This window comes from Pristis pectinata, chromosome 17 (assembly GCF_009764475.1).
Source record: "Pristis pectinata isolate sPriPec2 chromosome 17, sPriPec2.1.pri, whole genome shotgun sequence".
Classification (NCBI taxonomy): domain Eukaryota; kingdom Metazoa; phylum Chordata; class Chondrichthyes; order Rhinopristiformes; family Pristidae; genus Pristis; species Pristis pectinata.
The window spans coordinates 7,970,424-7,989,674 of NC_067421.1; the positions used below are offsets into that span (position 1 = coordinate 7,970,424).

At 54.0% G+C, this 19,251-nt stretch overlaps 1 protein-coding gene across 1 annotated transcript in view; it reads right to left on the reverse strand.

Moving 5' to 3' along the window:
• Positions 1-6,524: 6,524 nt before the first annotated feature.
• Positions 6,525-19,251, reverse strand: part of sxph (saxiphilin) — a 63,233-nt gene continuing 50,506 nt past the window's right edge. The window contains exons 15-19 of the mRNA XM_052032490.1: positions 19,018-19,180; positions 14,223-14,305; positions 11,884-12,068; positions 6,759-6,945; positions 6,525-6,655 (exon numbers count right to left, since the gene is read on the reverse strand). Of these exons, the coding sequence (XP_051888450.1) occupies positions 6,609-6,655; positions 6,759-6,945; positions 11,884-12,068; positions 14,223-14,305; positions 19,018-19,180 (665 nt within the window). The 3' untranslated portion in view covers positions 6,525-6,608. The remainder of the gene's footprint in view (positions 6,656-6,758; positions 6,946-11,883; positions 12,069-14,222; positions 14,306-19,017; positions 19,181-19,251) is intronic.

A 19,251-nucleotide genomic window follows, 5' to 3' on the forward strand; every position in this document is an offset into this window, starting at 1 on the left:
TATTTGAGGGTTGGGGTGGGGGAAAGGGCCCAGCATAGGGAAGTCAAGTGGTCTCTGTTTCGGTGACAAGCCACGAGTTTCTAGTTTGTTGGAAATGAGTACAGAGAGCTTGGGAGAGGGTTTTAAGATGATCAGTACCAATGTGGGCATCTCCTCAAAGGATGATACTCAGACGTTATGGGAATGACCATTATAGCAAAAGAATACCCAAGGGGAGATTGGAAACATTTTATGGAGCAGGTCATACATGGTCTGTGTAGGGAGTGAGTTCTGACTGGTGCCTTAGTCTCGTAACTGTTTGTTCTTCAGAGTCCAGTCCCGTTCATACACTGAACTCAGTAAAATCTCGAGTCACTGAGTTTAAGAATGGACACCACCATCACCCTCCTGGGTGTAGGAGGTTTTTGAGGGTTTCACTGTCTCCCACTCCCACATTTTACAATGGGCGAGTTATCCAAGAAGTTCATGCTGTTATTGTTCAGACCTGCCATACTGTTGTCCCAGAACTTTCATTATTTCTTCTTGGGAATAAATTGGATAGATACATGGACGGGAGAGGTCTGGAGGGTTATGGACTGTGTGCAGGTCAATGGGACTAGCGGAGTAAAGTCTCGGCATGGACTAGAAGGGCCAAATGGCCTGTTTTCTGTAGTGTTCTATAGTTCATTTTTGTGTTCAGTAAGTTCTCTGCGATCGCTGGGAGGTAACTCTGAGAGGCAGTCGGTCCTTTGTCCCACTCCGGGTGGGGCTGTGGTTTTGTCCCCTCGATCTTTGTCACCAGCCCCTGATGGAGTCAGGACTTTCCAGAATCTTCCATGCCCGCGCATTGCAGCACACACGTTAGGGATGCGCTGGAGGGCAGATCCCACCTCCCACTCCGAATGCAGGAAAAGGGCTGGGATGAGAGGGCCGGAGAGAATTTGTGTCCAGCCCCTGAGGTTTACACCAGCGTCTCCAGGCATTGACTTGGACAGAAAGGGTGTGTGGTTTGATTCCTTAATTAATGTTCATTGTCAGTTAAATGTTTTTTTTTAAATCATTTTAATTACATTTATTTACACAGTTGAAAGATTTCAGTCGTCTCTGATTATAGGTGGCATTTATAAATGGAAGCCTTTTCACTGAGGTGAGGCCTGGGCCTCTGGATCCACTACCCGAGGTCATGTCACCGTCCCGTGACCATCCCACCGCCTCTGGCTCGAATACCCTCAGGCCTGCGAATGGTGGGTGTGATGCAGGGATCTCTAATGCAAGGTGTGGTCTTGGGTCTGGCACAATCCCATCCCTGTGTCAGCATTTGGTAGAAAACTCCTTCCTTTAATTATATTCTCAAGGAAATAATTTGTTTTTAAAAGATGTTCTAAATGTAATGCCGGATATGAAATGTGGTTGATTATAGAATCATACAAAAGAGGGAAGGCACGGTAGTGTAGCAGTTAGCGTAACGCTATTACAGCGCCAGCGACCCAGGTTCAATTCCGGCTGTTGTCTGTAAGGAGTTTGTACGTTCTCCCCGTGTCTGCGTGGGTTTCCTCTGGGTGCTCCGGTTTCCTCCCACATTCCAAAGATGTACGGGTTAGGAAGTTGTGGGCGTGCTATGTTGGCGCCGGAAGCGTGGCGACACTTGCGGTCTGCCCCCAGAACACTCTACGCAAAAGATGCATCTCACTGTGTGTTTCGATGTACATGTGACCAATAAAGATATTTTAATAAAGATTATCTTATCTTGATTAGAAGGGATCGAGTGTCTTTTTCCCAGGGCAAGGGAGTCTAGAACTAGAGGGCACAGGTTTAAGCTGAGAGGGGAGAAATTGAGAGGAGATCTGAGGGACAGGTTTTTCACACGGTGGTGAATATCTGGAACAATCTGCTGGAGGCAGATGCAATGTTTGGACAGGTACTGGGGGTAGAAAAGGTGGAGGGATACGGGCCTAGTACAGGCAGACGGGACGAGTGTCTGAAGGCCCCGTCTCTGTGCTGTGTGTTTCCCTGATTCTTTCTCCTCCAGGTCCGATTAGAAACATACGCTGTCTGAGTTTGACATGGCGTATTTATGTATTGGGTGGTTCAGTGAGTGTCAGCGGAAAGTTCAAACGATAACTAATGTGCACTTTGAATATTCTGGCTGTTGACCTTACTCCCACATGTGGAAAACAATGTGTGAAGCATCAATATTAACAGTTAAAATATGACTAGACTGGGTGTAGAATTTAGGCTGGACCTATAAATCATTGATTGGGCTTCTGTTGTGGAGTAATTCTGGGTGCCTTGGTTTAGGAAGGGGCTTTGAGTGAAGGGACTTCATTCTGTGGGGAGACCAGAGAACATCTTACCCCTGGAGCGGAGTGGGTTTAACTGAAGGGAGGCTGACTGGAAGTGCACTGGAGGGAAGATTTTTGGAAAGTGGGTTGGGGACTGTTCCTCTGGGGACGGAAGGAGAGGAAAGAGGAGGGGACCTATGTCCCTGTAGCCAGTGGTGAGCAGGGCAGGCACTCTGCGCTGGCAAATCCGTAATAACTTTACAGAGGGAGTTAGAGGAATAATGGAAAGGGGGGAAATAAAGCAGGGCTGTGCAGAGAGGGTGGGATTAATCAGCCCAAATGATAGATGGGCGGAATATCTGGCTCCTTTTGTGCAGAATGGCCCAGCGGTATAATTCGTACACTGGTATAATGAGAGAGTTAAACTGGCCTTCAACAGCTCTGTTACAGAGGGGAGAGGGGAGTGTGAAGCACCCACGCCAGAGTTTACCACCCACAGACACTGTGTGTTTTCAAACCAACCAGCTTTAATCAGCGATGAAGCCGACATCTGGCCATTGGACCCTGCACCCACTGACACCCTGGTGGTGACCCTGCACCCACTGACACCCTGGTGGTGACCCCGCACCCACTGACCTCACACCCACTGACACCCCGGTGACCCTGTACCCACTGACCCCTACCCCCCCCGGCGGTGACCCCGCACCCACTGACACCCCAGTGTTGACCCCACACCCACTGACCCCCCTGCGCCCACTGACACCCTGGTGGTGACCCCGCACCCACTGACACCCCACCCACTGACACCCCGGTGACCCCGCACCCACTGACACCCTGGCGGTGACCCCACACCCACTGACCCCCCCTGCACCCACTGACACCCCGGTGGTGACCCTGCACCCACTGTCCCCCCCCACACCCACTGACACCCTGGTGGTGACCCTGCACCCACTGACCACCCCCCCCCCCCCGCACCCACTGACACCCTGGCGGTGAACCCGCACCCACTGACCTCACACCCACTGACACCCCGGTGACCCCGTACCCACTGACCACCCCCCCCCCCTCCGCCGGCAGTGACCCCGCACCCACTGACCCCCTGGTGGTGACCCTGCACCAACTGACACCCTGGTGACCCCGCACCCACTAACACTCCGGCGGTGACCCCGCACCCACTGACCCTCCCCCCGGCAGTGACCCCGCACCCACTGACACCCCGGTGACCCCGCACCACCGGGACAATCCTGGAGGCTGCAGACAGGGTGAAACAGGAGGTCAGAGACAGGCCCAGCAACTCATGGGCCGGAGCTGGGGTCCGGCAGTCACCGAGACCCCGGTCGATCCCTCTGCTCACTCACACCCCTTGGTGCCTCTGACCTGGCTGGGCCCCCTTCCCCTCCCCTCCCCTCCCCACCGAGCTTACACTCACTGCCCCCCCACCACCCCCCTCGGAACGGTCAGTGATGCCACTGGGAGGCTCCGTAAAATCTTAACGACCCTCCCCAGCCGGTTCTCCACAGATCCCGTTGCAAAGGTGCTACTGCACTTCCGCCCCCTTCCCCGTGGCAGCAACTGCAATTCTCAACCGTTGGTGGTGGGGGGGGGCGGGCACCCCAGCCGGTTCTCACACCCTCTGCAATACCCTCGGATCCACTCCAGCCTCCGCGGCGGGATATCCTGCAATGGGTCCGATTACCCCCCGCCTCATCTTGAACGGTCAGTAGGCAGTGATAGGGGAGACGGTTCACCACTCACTCACTTCCCCTCCCACATTCAAACTATCCTTTCCCCTTTACTCCAGTAATTATCTTCCGTTCTTTAATTGTCCGGGCATGTTTGGTGATTGTTAACCACTGAATTTGCTCAGATGATCAGGGTGCTGAAGGTGTGTGGAATGCTCGCCATCAGTCGGGGTGTTGAGTATAAAAGTCGGGAAGTCACAAAACTTTGGTCAGGCCACATGTGTGTGCAGTTCTGGTTACCCTCATTACAGGAAGGGCATGGAGGCTTTGGAGAGGGTGGAGAAGAGATGCTGCCTGGAACGTGTTAGCTCTACACGGTAGTGTAGCAGTCAGCATAACGCTATTACAGCGCCAGCGACCCGGGTTCAATTTCCACCACTGTCTGTGAGGAGTTTGTACATTCTCCCCGTGTGTCTGCATGGGTTTCCTCCGGGTGCTCCGGTTTCCTCCCACATTCCAAAGACGTACGGGTTAGGAAGCTGTGGGCAAGCTATGTCGGCGCCGGAAGCGTGGCGACACTTGTGGGCTGCCCCCAGAACACTCTACGCAAAAGATGCATTTCACTGTGTGTTTCGATGTACATGTGACTAATAAAGAGATCTTATCTGAGGGGAGGTTGAACAAACTCGTGTTGTTTTCTCCAGAGACCTGATCAAGCTTTTGTAACACGACGAGAGGCGCAGATAAAGTCTTTTTCCCCAGGGTGGAAATGTCAAACACTGGCGGGCAGAGGTTTACAGTGAGCGGGGGAAAGTTTAAAGGGGATGTGCAGGGCAGGTTTTTTTTACACAGAGAGTGGTGGGTGTCTGGACTGGGCTGCCAGGGGAGGTGGTGAGGCAGATAGAGCAGCAATGTTTAAGAGCTATTCAGCCAGGCGTGTGAGCAGGCAGGGAACGGAGGGATGTGGGCCACATGCAGGCAGGCATCGTGTTCGGGGGCCGAGGGGCCTGCTCCTGCGCTGTCCTACCTTCTGTGATTGGCGCAGCGACATGGGAGGAGTCTGCGCCCCCCGTCCCACTGTCTGAGCCAGAAGCAGGAACCTGTTTCACCTCTTCTCCCCCCCCCCCCCCCCGCCGTTCACTATAAGCGGACAGCTGGCTCACCGTCTCCTGCTCAATGTGGTGACCCACCCCACCCCCCCCCCTCCCCACGGAGTCAATGGGATGCAGGGGACGAGTCCACTTCAGGAGAGACACAGCCGGGGGGCAATTTGCCAGCTCCAAGTAGCACAGAACCAGGCCTGTGACCCAGGCCCCTCTCCCCACCCCCTCCCCGTAACAGACCTGCTGCCTGTAACCAATTAACCAGTGGGCCCTGTATCCAAGGAACGACGTGCTGGACCCGGAGGAAGTTCACAAGAACAACCCCAGGAACAAAAGGGTTAACGTATGAGGAACGTTTGATGTCTCTGGGCCCGGACTCGATGGGGTTCAGAAGGATGGTGGGGGGAAATCTCATTGAAACCCATGGGATACTGAAAGGCCTGGATAGAGCGGACGTGGAGAATACCAAAAAAGGGACGTCTCTTTAGAGCTTGAGATGAGGGGGAATTTCTTCAGCTAGAGGGTGGTAAACCTGTGGGATTCTTTGCCACCGTGGGCAGTCACTGGGTGTACTTGAGGCAGAGATTGGTAGGTTCTTGGTTGGTAAGGGAGGGGCGCTTAATGGTGATGGGGAGAAGGCAGGGGAATGGCATTGAAAACAATCAGCCATGAATGAATGGCGGTGCAGACTCGATGGGCCGAATGGCCTAATTCTGCTCCCACACCTCATGGTCTGTAAACACATTAAGTGGAGGCAGGAGTTGGCTGCTGGCTCGTCCTGCGGGGACTGGGGCAGGAAGGGGTCCCGCTGCGCCACCCCTGTGGTCCCGCTGCGCCACCCCTGTGGTCCCAGCCCTGATCTCGACCCCCGTTACTGAGGCGCCTCCACCCCCAGCTTGGTGACACCCAGCGCCCAGCTGTGGCTGGGAGTGGAGTGGGAGTGAGCGGCGCCTCCCCTCCCCACCCCCTCCCTCAGCCCCTCTCCCTCAGCCCCTCTCCCTCAGCCACCCTCCCTCAGCCACCCTCCCCCTCACCTCCACCCCCTCCCTCACTCTCCCTCACCCCCCTCAACCCCTTGCTCACCCCCCCCTCCCTCATCCCCCCTCACCCCCCACCTTCACCCCCTCCCCCACCAGGCCGGGAGCTGCCCGTCGCGGAATTCCGTCCAGCTCTGCACCCCCAGGTGGGAGAGGTACAGCCACCCTTGGGTGCCCGCTTTGGGCTTCCGTCCCATCCGGGAGACTGATCTCGGTTGGGGAACTGGAGCTGATGGGCGACTCAGGTCGGTGCGTGGGCGTGGGGTCCCGGGACCTCCATCTACCGGGGGGATGCAAGTGCTCAGACCAGTGGAGATGCAAACAGTGAACAGTTAATTCAAGGCCACCCATTTTACACAGACTGTTACCTTCCCCCGGATCCTTATTGGCGTGTTTGTAAATGATTATTCTCTGCATTCGGGCAGCGCCAAGAAGCGTTGTCAGTGACCTGTCCCACAGGTGCAGGAATCGAACACACGGCAGTGTGGAGCAGTGAGACGCTGGGCTCTTCCCTGTGGCCCGGCCTCACCAGTGGCTGCTGCAGATGTCCCGGCTGCAGAATTCCAGGATTTCTACGGAGCAACAGGTTGGGAGATGGTGTTTGAGATCTTTGCGAGGGAGGCGAGGAACGTCCGAGCCGCCGGGAATGAGCCAGGCGCTAGGGGAACGCCCTACCTGAGTCCGTGCAGCTGAACACCAACTTGGCAAGGCTGATGAACGTGTGGCCGAGGATGTCCGCGTAGTCCAGCTGAGCCGCCTCGGTCAAACACTTGGTGGCATCTTTGAAGAGCAGGTCACTTTCCCCGTACTTCTGGGACTGGAAGAGCTGAAATTCGGAGTGGGAGCCAGGGCCAAGGTGCTCCTGCCGAGTGAGTAGGAACCAGTGAGTGGTACTTGAGAGGGGAAGGTCCGAGGTCAGCCCCTGCCTCACCCCGGGTGCAGTCTGGCCCCCGCTTTGCAATACTGGTCAACACCTGGCACACATGGGCGACCAGCAAAGGTTTCCAGCCGGACCTCAGATCCCACCCAGAAAGACTCAATACTTTGGGTCTGTATTCCTTGGGAGTTTAGAATGTGGGGCAATCCTTCAGATGTGTGAGATGCCAAGGGCGACATGCACAGAGCTGGGGGAACCCAGGGGGTCAGGCAGCATCTGTGGAGGGAAATAAACAGTCGACATTTGGGGTCAAGACCCTTCATCAGCACTGGAAAGGAAGAGGGGAGAAGCCGGGATAAGAAGGTGGGAGAGGGGGAGGAGCACAGGCTGCTGGCTGAGAGGTGAGCCTGGGTGAGGGGTGAGCTCGGATGAGGGGTATGTCCGGGTGAGGGGTGAGTCCAGATGAGGGGTGAGCCCGGAGCTGTAAGAAGCTGCGAGGTGATGGGTAGATGAGGCGAAGGGCTGATGAAGAAGGAATCCGGTCGGAGAGGGCAATGGACCATGGAATAAAGGGAAGGAGGTGAGGAATAGACGGGCAGGTCATGAGGGAGGGGGAAGGGGGAAGAGAAGGGGGCCACAGGAATGAGGGAAGACAAATGGAGGGGGGGGGGCTGGCTTCTGCCTTCCTTTTCCAGTCCTGATGAAGGGTCTCGACCCGAAACGTCGACTGTTCATTTCCCTCCGCAGACGCTGCCCGACCTGCTGAGTTCCTCTGGCACTTTGTGTGTTGTTCCAGATTCCAGCATCTGCAGGATCTCTGGTGTCTGAGATCCTAAGGGGGCTTGACAGGGTGTAAGTTGGGATGTTTTCACTAGTGGGGGGGCCACAGACAAGGGGATATAGTTATGTAATGATGCCCAGTTGTTTATAACTGAGGTAAGAAGAAATTTCTTCTCTCAGAAGCGGGTGAATCTCTGGAGACAAAGAGACTGAGGAACCCTCCCACAAAGTGTTCCCGCCTTCCCAGTATGGAATGTGCACGTGCTCCCCAAGGCACCCAGAGAGCTCCAGCACAACGTGGCCACTGCCTTATCCTGGCTGCCAAGGTGTGCACAATTACAATAGAGTTTGACAGAGTAAGAGAGAAAAGAGGTCTTGGCTGTTGGGGAGAGTGGAACCAGGGCCAGAAACAGAGGAGGGAAAGAATAAAGATGCAGTGGGGGATGTGAGAGAAACTTCTTTTCCCAGAGAGGTGCAGTACACGGCGCAGTACACGGCGCAGCAGATGGTGCAGTACACGGGGCAGCACACGGCGCAGTGTGAGATAACACAGATGCATCCAAATGGAAGGGGAAGAAGGAGAAATATAGGACTTGTTGATCAGGGTGGACAAAGTGTGGTGAGTTGAGGTAGCATGTATCTGTTGGGCTGAATGGCCTGTTTCTGTGCTGCATGTAATTTGCAAGTGCGCAGGGGATGTTGCCTCTCAGTACCTCACACTGGTGGCTCTGGGAGGAGGGTTGGTAAGCTGACCGCTGCTTGTTCAGCCAGGGCCTTGTTTCTCTGTGGGATCAAATACAGGGATAGCTGGAGCTAAAAGGTGACGAGACCGGCAGGGGGACGTCTCTCCAGGGCCTCTGAGCCAGCTGGGACACCTAGTCAGCCATCTGCTTTGGAATATTGCTCCGGAAATGTGACGTGAGATCTGCCAATGTCGTCAAACCAGCCTCAGATGCACGTCAGCTACTCTGCTGCCAAAGCTCGGAATGATCAGGGTAAACCAGCCCGTGCAATCAGACTTCTGAATATAAATGAAAATATGTTTAGAGTCAGAGAGCAATACAGCACAGATACAGGCCCTTCAGCCCAACCAGTCCATGCCGACCACTGTGCCCACCCGGCTAGTTCCAATTTCCTGCGTTCGGCCCATATCCCTCCAAGCCCTGCCCCTCCATGTACCTATCCAAGTGCTTCTTAAATGATACTATTGTACCAGCCTCACCCACTTCCTCTGGCAGCTCGATCCATATACTCACCACCCTCTGTGTGAGAAAGTTGCCCCTCAGGGTCCCTTTTAAATCTTTTCTCTCTCACCCTGAATCTACGCCCCCTAGTTCTGGACTGCCCTACCCTGAGGAAAAGACTGTTACCGTCCACCTCTCATAATTTTAAACATTTCTGTAAGGTTGCCCCTCATTCTCCTACACTTGCCTGGCCGACCTCTCCCTGTGACTCAGGCCCTCTAGTCCTGGCAACGTCCTCGGAAATGTGTGTGTTTGTGTGAACAACTGCACTCTCTGTCCGTCACCCTGGGCCACATTAGTCAACAGATGGACAGAGCCTCCGTTAAACCAAGCTGCACAGGGCAATGCAGCGTTCCCTCTGGATAGTGTGCCTGAGAAACGGGACACAGCAGAAATTGCACCACCAGACACCATTGTCCCGAAGACCTTGTCTTTACAACTCTGACCAACCTGTTCCCATCCACTGACAACGCTGGCATCTTCCGGACAATGTAGAACATTGCCCAGGAACATCCTGTTCACAAGACTAAGGGCAAATTAATTCCGCCACATCCTACCCACTCATTGGGTGAGACTGTGGTCATTGGCTGCGCTGATACACGGCACCCACCCTCTACCAGTCAGTTCACTGATGGCCAGTGAACGTCTTGTCCGAGGCACTAGCCCCAGACCTGATCACGGCCTTGGTCCAGATGTGGCCCCAAGAGCTGGATTCCTGATGTGAGGTGACAGTGACGGCCTTTGACATCAGAGCGCCCCGGTAAATCTACAGGCAATGGAAACCAAATAGAAAACACTCCGGTGGTTGGAGGCAAGAGATCCTGGAGATGCTGGAGCCTGGAACAACACACGCACACAAAGTGCTGAGGAGGTCAGCAGGTTGGGCAGCGTCTGTGGAGGGAATTCCGATGAAGGGCCTCGACCCAGAATGTCGGCTGTCCATTTCCGTCCATAGATGCTGCCCGACCTGCTGAGTTCCTCCAGTGCCTGTGTGTGCGTTGCCCCGGTGGCTGGAGTCACCTCTCACACAAAGGAAGGTGCTGGTGGTTGTCGGAGGTCCCAGGACATCACCACAGTTCCTCAGGACACTATCCTAGGCTCTACCCTCCTCTGGAGAAGTTCTCTGACAATTGCACAATGTTCAATTCTGTCCACAGCCCCTCAGTAGCTGAAGCAGCCCAGGCTTGTGTACAGCAAGAGTTGGCCAACATTCAGGCATGGGCTGGCTTTTGGCAAGTGACCTTAGTGGATGAAAGGACGAGGGGGTGACCATCTCCAACAAGAGAGAGGGTCCAACCACCCACCCTGATAATCACTGACATTACCATTGCTAAAACCCACCCTCAATACCCTGGGGGGAGGCGGTGGGGGGGGGGGGGGGGGTGCGTGTCACCACTGATTAGAAATTCAGCATGGCCACAAGAGCAGGTCAGAGGCAAGTCAGTCAAGGCAGAAGTCCGGAGTGTAATGAAGTCCTCCCCATTTACCTGGGTGCGTGCGGCAGCAAACAGCTGTGGAGGAGCTTGACACCACCCGTTGGGGGAACCCAGAGCACGGCCCACGTGCCCATTTTAGAACATCACAGCATGGTACAGGGCCTTTCGGCCCACAATGTTGTGCCGACATTTTATCCTGCTCCAAGATCTATCTAACCCTTCCTTCCCACATAGCCCCCCATTTCTCTATCAGTCATGTGTCTATCTAAGAGACGTGTCTACTATCTTGTGGGGAAGAGTTAGCAGGAGCAGGTTGGCACCGTCACACAGCGACATGCCTTGGGCTTTGACACCAGCACATCAAATTCAGGGATGAAAATTTTAAAAACTGGGTATAATTTGTGTTTACGTTTTTTCTTGTGAGTGCTGCTCAAATGATGCTCTGTGCCTGTGATGCTGCTGCAAGTAGGTTTTTCGTTGCACCTGTGCACACATTGACTTGTGCAGATGACAATAAACTTGATTTTGACTATTGAAGCTGGAACTGAGTCCAGTTGCCAGAAGCAGGTTATTTTACCCCTCGTGTGGCACTGGAAAGAGGTGAAACCACAGGCACTGGGCACAATGGTACAATGCCAGGGATCGCTCTGGGCAGTGTATGTACAGACCCCGGCCTTTTGGTATCTTTTGACCCGATAGAGGTGTATAAAATCATGAGGGGCATAGATAAGGCACTGTAGTGTAGCAGTTAGCGTAATGCTATTACAGCGCCAGCGACCGGGGTTCAATTCCCACTGCTGTCTGTAAGGAGTTTGTACGTTCTCCCAGTGTCTGCGTGGGTTTCCTCCGGGTGTTCCGGTTTCCTCCCACATTCCGAAGACGTACGGGTTAGGAAGTTGTGGGCGTGCTGTGTTGGCGCCAGAAGCGTGGCGACACTTGCAGGCTGCCCCCAGAACACTTACGCAAAAGATGCATTTCACTGTGTGTTTTGGTGCACATGTGACTAATAAAGAAATCTTATCGTATCTAAGGTGGATGGTCACAGACTTTTCCCCGGGGTAGGGGAGTCCAAAACTAGGGGGCATAGATTTGAGGTGAGGGGGAAAGATTTAAAAGGGATCTGAGGGGCAACTTGTTCACACAGAGGGTGGTGGGTCTGTGGAACGAGCTGCCAGAGGAAGTGGTAGAGGTGGGTACAGTTGCAACATTTAAAAGACACTTGGGCAGGTTCATGGATAGGAAAGGTTCAGAGGGATACGGGCCAAATGCAGGCAAAAGGGACTAGCACAGGTAGGCACCTTGGTCAGCATAAATGAGTTGGGCCGAAGGGCCTGTTTCCGTGCTGTATAACTTTGACTTTCTAACCAATTCTTCATCCTCTTCTTCCTGTAGCCAGCCCCCCTCTTCACCCCCCCCCCCCCCACCCCCAAGGATGAAGTGTATGCCACTCGGTGGATACAAACCTGGGATTTCATCAGGAAGTCTTTAGCTTTGGTGGCGATGACGGACCTGGTCATGACGATGTTTGGGGGGATGGGTCCCAGGTTGCAGGTGTCCCACTCTGTGACTGGGGCCCGACCACCGCCCGGACACAGCAGCTCAAAGTCATCGGAAGTCCATCCAGGGGCCCACTCGCTCCTGCCCAGCCCTGCAGGGGGAAGAGCGACCTTTGTTATCGAACGTTCCCTTTCGAAATCGGAGAAGAATTTCAGTGGTTCCTAACTTGTGTGCTTCATGTTGTGTGTGGGCGCAGACCTGTCCACGAGGGCAGAATCACAACCAGCCCATGGAGCCTGTGGTGCTGGCCCTTGGGAAGACATCTGCTGTTCGTCCCTCTCACCCGCTCTCACTCTGCAGCCCACAAACACACGTCCAATTCTCCTCCCAAAATCACCACCGAACTTTCTTCCACGACATTTCCACTGACTCTGCATAAGGACACTTCTCTTGACATCCCCTCTGGCTACACAAAACTCATTAAACTCCTGGACTTTGCTGTTGTTAAATGCTGCCCCTCTGGCTACACTTATAACAATGCAGAAGGGGCAGGCACGGTAGTGTAGCGGTTAGCGTAACGCTATTACAGTGCCAGCAACCCGGGTCCGATTCCCGCTGCTGCCTGTAAGGAGTTTGTACGTTCTCCCCGTGTCTGCGTGGGTTTCCTCCGGGTGCTCCGGTTTCCTCCCACATTCCAAAGACGTACGGGTTAGGAAGTTGTGGGCGTGCTACGTTGGCGCCGGAAGCGTGGCGACACTTGCGGGCTGCTCCCCAGAACACTCTACGCAAAAGATGCATTTCACTGTGTGTTTCGCTGTAAAGATATCTTCTATTCGGCCCATTGGTCCATGCTAGCTCCTGGGGAACAATGCCATCGGTCCCACTCCCTTCCTTATTACCCTGTGCCCCTTGAACTGCTTTCTCACACAGCCATCAACTCCCCTCTGTTACCCCACACTTCAGTGGAATGTACACGGCCAATTAACCTCCCAGCACGTCCTTGGGATGTGGAAGGAGACCAGAGCAGCCGGGGGAAACTCACGTGACCACGGGGAGAGTGCAGAAGCTCCACGGAGACGGCGGCCGTAGTTGGGATCGAAGCCGGGTCCCTGGAGCTGGGGCAGGCAGCAGGCACTCCGGTTAAATCACTGGTGGAATAACCCACAAGCCAGCCGTGTGATGGAGCCTTCTGCATGAGCCAAGCTTCAAAATTACTCAACGCAGCACTTGAGTGGCACCCAGTTCACCGAATGAGAGAAACAGCACGGAGACAGGCCCTTTGGCCCATCTTGTCCATGCTGACGGTGATCTCTATCTACGCTAACCCCACTTGCCTTCGCTCAGCCTTTATCCCTCTTGTGCCTTTCCTATCCAAGTGTCTGTTCGAGTCCGTTTAAAGGTGGTGATGGAATCTGCCTCCATCACCTCGTCTGGCAGCTTGTTCCAGACATTCACCACCCTCTGTGGGAGAAACTTTACCACTCAGATCTCCTCCTTTAAGTTTCTCCCCCCTCACCTTAAACCTGTGCCCTCTAGTTCTGGATTCCCCTGCCCTGACTATCTACCCTTTGCTGTTATAAACCTCTGTAAGGTCAGCCCTCAGCCACCTACGTTCCAGTGACAACAAACCCGGCCCATCCAATCCCTCCTTGTAACTACTTGCCCCTGCATTTCAGGAAATGTCTTAATGAATCTCTTCTGCGGTCTTTCTATTGCTACCACATTCTTTCCGTACTGTGGACTGAACTGTGCACAAAAACTCCAAGCAATGTTTTGTACAACTGCAACATAACGTCCCAACTCCTGCATTCAGTGTATTTGCCAAAACGGCACGGATCGCTTGTGCCTTCACCCTCTGGACCGGCCGACCATTGGAGGACCTTGTCCAAAGGCCTTGCTGAAGTTCACACTGACAACATCTACTGCCCTGCGTACCGACAGTTCTTTCAGTCTGAGCAACCCCTCCTCCGCCACTCCCCTCCTCTCCCTCTGCCTACCTCACCACCCCCCCCCCCCCCCCCTTTCCCGTCACTAGCCCGTGGCATCAGAACCTGTACAGAACAACTCACTGGGCATCACCAGCTGAAACTCCCAAATGTTCCGTCCCCAGGACATGGGCAGTGGACACTGGGAGTCCGCTATCTGCAATTTTCTCTCCAAGTCACACATTGGAAGACTCCCTCTTCACCACTGGACCTAAACACTAACTCCTTACCTAATTGTATCATAGATATACCCTCCAATCAGCTCACAGCTGACACTCCTTTTAGCCTCTATTTTTATCAAAAAATGGGATCTGACTTACACTCAATATTTTTCATTAAGTTGTGATGTTCCAGGAAAGCGACGTCTCCAAAGTTTTTCCCATTGGAATTCCCGATTAGACATCTGGCAAAACACCAACAATTAATCTCACTCTGTGTTTATTGTGAGACAAATGTAATTTTTTTTCCTACCCCACGATGTGTCCAAAGATCAAACGGCCACTGTACAGCTCAGACCATCCCACCACTTCCAGCAGAACGAAGAAATGGTGCTGGAATCTGTCACGTCACCAGCTCCCATGGCTGATCCTGGTTCCCGGGAAGGCTGGCATTCCAGTGTGACTACAGGTATCTGATGTCCTGCATGTGGGGCTTGGGCTAATTGACCCATGGAGAGTGAGCAGGACAAACGATATGGGACTGAGTTACCTGTGACTTGGGAGTCAGGCTCCCAGGTCCTGCAGACACCTCAGTGACCTCCCCATGCTAACGTATTCCAATTGTGATCTTAAGGCTTCTAAGCCTTCTAAGCTCCCACAGAGCCGAATACAACTCTGCCGGTAAGCCGTCGCTTCCGGGAGTTTTGCTCGACTCAAAGGAACAGATGGAGCCAGTCAACTCCTCCAGGGTCAGTGGTTGGTCCAGACTCTCCTGCTTGCTGTCCTCTAAGACCTTCGTGATAGAGGACAGGAAGTTCTGGGAGGCTGTGCTGTCTGTGGCCTTCGTGTCGTACAGACTGGCATAGAAGGATCTGCAGATCCTTGATATGTCCGTCTGCGAGGATGTTACTGAGCCGTCCTCTTCCTTAAGGCTGTGGATCACAGAGGGACCATTTTTTTTAATACAAGATAAACTTTATTCATAATAAAAGAAACTATATACAATAATAAAACTGTTCAAACCTTTACATTCGTGTACAGTTCAATTCTTAGTGTTACCTTTTTATATATAAAAAACACAGCACCGGTGCCACATGTGTGGCTCCCTGAGGTGATACCCCAATCCCGTATTTACGACATTTGAGCAGCTTCCTCACCTGACCCCGCCCCTCCTTCTCCTGTGGCAGAAGAACCCTAAACTGTCGTCCTTCCCCACCGAGCCCTCGCGCTGGCTGCACCCAGCTTCAGTGCGTCCCTCAGCACGTACTCCTGCAGCCTGGAATGTGGCAGCCGGCAGCATTCCCCTACGGACATCTCCCTGTGCTGGGAGACCAACAAGTTTCGGGCAGACCAAAGGGCATCTTTCACCGAGTTGATGACCTTCCAGCAGCAGCTGATGTCCGTCTCTGTGTGTGTCCCCAGGAACAGCTCGGAGATCAGAGAATCCTCTGTTACGCAGCTGCTGGGGATGAAACGTGACAAGGACCCCTGCATCTTTCGCCACACCCTCCTCGCAAACCCACAGCCCGCAAAGAGGTGGGCGACCGTCTCATCCCCAGCACAGTCCTCCCCGGGGGTAGCGCGCGCTAGGGGTGATGCCCCAACCACGCAGGACGGATCTGACTGGGAGGGCCCCTCTCACCGCCAGCCAAGTGAGGTCTTGGTGCTTGTTGGTGAGTTCTGGCAATGAGGCATTCTGCCAGATGGTCTGGGCAGTCTGCTCAGGGAACCACCCCATAGTGTCCATTGAGTCCTCCTGCAGTGTCTGCAGGATGTTCCGTGCTGACCACTGCCTGATGGACTTATGGTCCAAGGGGTTGGTCTGGAAGAACTTTTCCATGAAGGACAGGTAGCGCGGCAGCGTTCAGCTGACTGGGACGCCGTGTGGCCACGGGGCCAGGCCCATCCTTCGCAACAGCCAGGACAGGTAGAACCTCGGTACGTAGTGACACTTGGTGCCCACGTACTTGGGTTCCGCGCACAGCCTGATGCAGCCACAGACGAAGGTGGTCATCAGCATGAGGGCGACACTGGGGACACCTTTACCCCCATTGTCCAGGGACTTGTGCACGGTGGCCCGTCGGACCCGCTCCATCTTTGATCCCCAGACGAACCGGAAAACGGCACGGGTGATTTCCAAGCCGGAGGAGCGAGGAACAGGCCACACCTGCGCCAAGTACAGCAGCCCTGAGAGCGCCTCACACCCGATGACCAGGTTCTTCCCAGTTATCAATGGGGAGCGCTGTTCCCACACTCCCAGTTTCTGCTTCACCTTCCCAATCCGCTCCCGCCAATTTTTGTTGCACGCCCCGGCCCCTCCGAACCAGATCCCCAGCACCTTCAGATAGTCGGGCCTGACGGTGAAGGGGACGTTGGATCGGTCGGGCCACTTGCCAAAGAGCATGGCCTCGCTCTTCGCGCGGTTGACTCTGGCCCCTGATGCCAACTCAAACTGGTCGCAGATGCTGGTCAACCTGCCGACTGACCTCGGGTCTGAACAGAAGACGGTGACGTCGTCCATGTACAGGGAGGTTTTCACCTGGGTGCCCCCGCTGCCTGGCAACGTCACCCCTCTGATGCTCACGTTCTTCCTGATGGATTCGGCAAAGGGTTCTATACAGCACACGAACAAGACGGGGGAGGCAGGGCAGCCCTGCCTGACTCCAGACTTGATGGAGAAGCTGTTTGTTTCCCATCCATTGATTTGGACTGCGCTACGGATGTCTGTGTAGAGCAGTTGGATCCAATTCCTGATTCCCTCCCCAAAGCCCATTTTGGAGAGCACGTCCAACATGTACGTGTGTGATATCCTGTCGAAGGCCTTCTCCTGGTCCAAGCTGACCAGGCACGTGTCCACCCCTCTGTCCTGCATGTAGGCGATCATATCTCTGAGCAGCACAAGGCTGTCAAAGATCTTCCTGCCAGGTACAGCACAGGTTTGGTCCAGGTGGATCACCTGTCCCAGAGCAGACTTGACCCTGTTGGCGATGGCCTTGGACAGGATCTTATAATCCACGTTCAACAGTGAGATGGGTCTCCAATTTCTGATGTCCTCCCTCTCTCCCTTCTGCTTGTAGATGAGGGTAATGGTGCCCTTCCTCATGGATTCTGACATGCTGCCAGCTCGATGCATAGCATTGTACACTTCCAGCAGGTCGGGGCCCATCCAGTCCCACAGAGCCGAGTACAACTCCGCCGGTAAACCATCGCTTCCGAGAGTTTTACTCGACTCAAAGGAACGGATGGAGCCAGTCAACTCCTCCAGGGTCAGCGGTTGGTCCAGACTCTCCCGTTTGCTGTCATCTAAGACCTTCGTGATAGAGGACAGGAAGTTCTGGGAGGCTGTGCTGTCTGTGGCCTTCGTGTCGTACAGACTGGCATAGAAGGATCTGCAGATCCTTGATATGTCCGTCTGCGAGGATGTTACTGAGCCGTCCTCTTCCTTAAGGCTGTGGATCACAGAGGGACCATTGGTTGACCACGGTGAGTGTACAGCTCCAGACTGCTGTTACATTTTGAGTTCTAATCCCGTCAACAACCCTTCAGGCTCGGGGAGAGGGCCAGGGGTTTGAAACGATGAAAGGAAATGAGAGAACCTGGTGGATGCAAGAACCAGGGTGTAATCTGAAACTTTATTTCCGTCTTTCCTTACGATGCAGAAGGAGGCCATTCTGGCCCCATCAAGCCGGTACTTGCCCACGGAGCAATCCCATTTCCCCACTAATTTTGCCTGCAACCTATTCTACCCATGTTCCCATCAACTCCAGATTCTCCCACAGGAGGAGCAACTTACAGTGGCTGAGTTCCTCCAGAATTACAGTGCTTTTCATCTACATTCCAACATCTTCAGTCTTTTGTTTCTCTGGAGGCAGATTAACCCACTGACCTGTGTGTCCTTGGGCTGTGGGATTGAAATGTGGGAGAGGGCAATTTGGTGGAGGAATCAGGAGGCAAGTAACAGAAGTCTGGAACTGTCCCCCTGGGGCTGGGCTGTAGCTCTGGTGCCCTTCCTGTACCCTATCCAACAGCCTTTTTTTAAGCTTCAAAATTAAACTTAATTCATAAAAATACATGCAAGAAATATAGAAAAAACAGTGCATGGCTCTCTTTACATTCATTGTGTTGCCCTGTCTGTACATTCGGGGTGTTATTGGGTCTATACATTAGCACATTCTATGTACAAGGCCTCATTGTTACTCCTGTGTTTGAGATGGTTTTACACAGGACCCAGCCCCTCAGTGTCCAGTCACAGCAGGACCTGAGACCCTGGTCTTTCCCCCCCAGAGCCTTAAACGTTGGCTGCACTGAGCTTCAGCGCGTCCTTCTGCGTGTACTCCTAAAGCTGGGTCTGTGCCAGTCGACAGCATTCCCTTACAGACACCTCGTACCGACAAGTTTCAGGCAGACCAAAGGGCGCCTTTCACTGCGTTGATGACCGTCTCGGATGTGTGTCCCCGGCAACAGCCGGTAGATCAGAGAGCCCTCCGTTACACAGCCGCTCGGGATAGACCTCGACGAGAACCCTTGTGTCCCTACCCAGACCTTCCTTGCAAATGCACAGTCCGCAAAGAAAAGGGAGATCATCTCATCTGTAACACAGCCACTCCGAGGGCAGCGTGCGTTGGAGGTGACACTCAGGGAGCTAGGATCAACACCCATGCAGGTGCGAGCATCTGGGGGGCGTCAGTAGCCTCAGGTATGCGAGAGGTGGAAGCTGCCCGCCTTACGCTCGGGAAGGATTCCAGATGGAGGACCCTGATTACTTCTCCTTAACAGAGTGTGAGAGAGGAGGTGGACCACAAGGGGTGAGTTCCTGGCCCCTGCATCTTTTTATGGATCATGAATATATAGAAAATGAACAAAGTAGAAGACTTGAATTTTCACAATTGCCCTGTTTAGCTTGGGTGGCCCAGGTGCTCCTCAGCAGATGAATTAGTTTACCTGGGGTACTACTTACCGCAGAGCCCCCATGTTCCCATAGTAGAGTTCGTCGTGGTTTGCAGCACACCTGAGGTTTGATGGCTTTGAGCCAGCTTGCTCCCTTCCAATGCAGACTTTACAAAGCTTGCCCTTGCCGCTGGAACCGGGCATACAGGCTTTCCGGAAGTAATCGGTGTAGGCTGCAGGTGGGTGGGAGAGAGAGAGGTACTGTCAGAAGGTGCAGAGCTGGTTGGTTCTGTTGAAGTGAGGC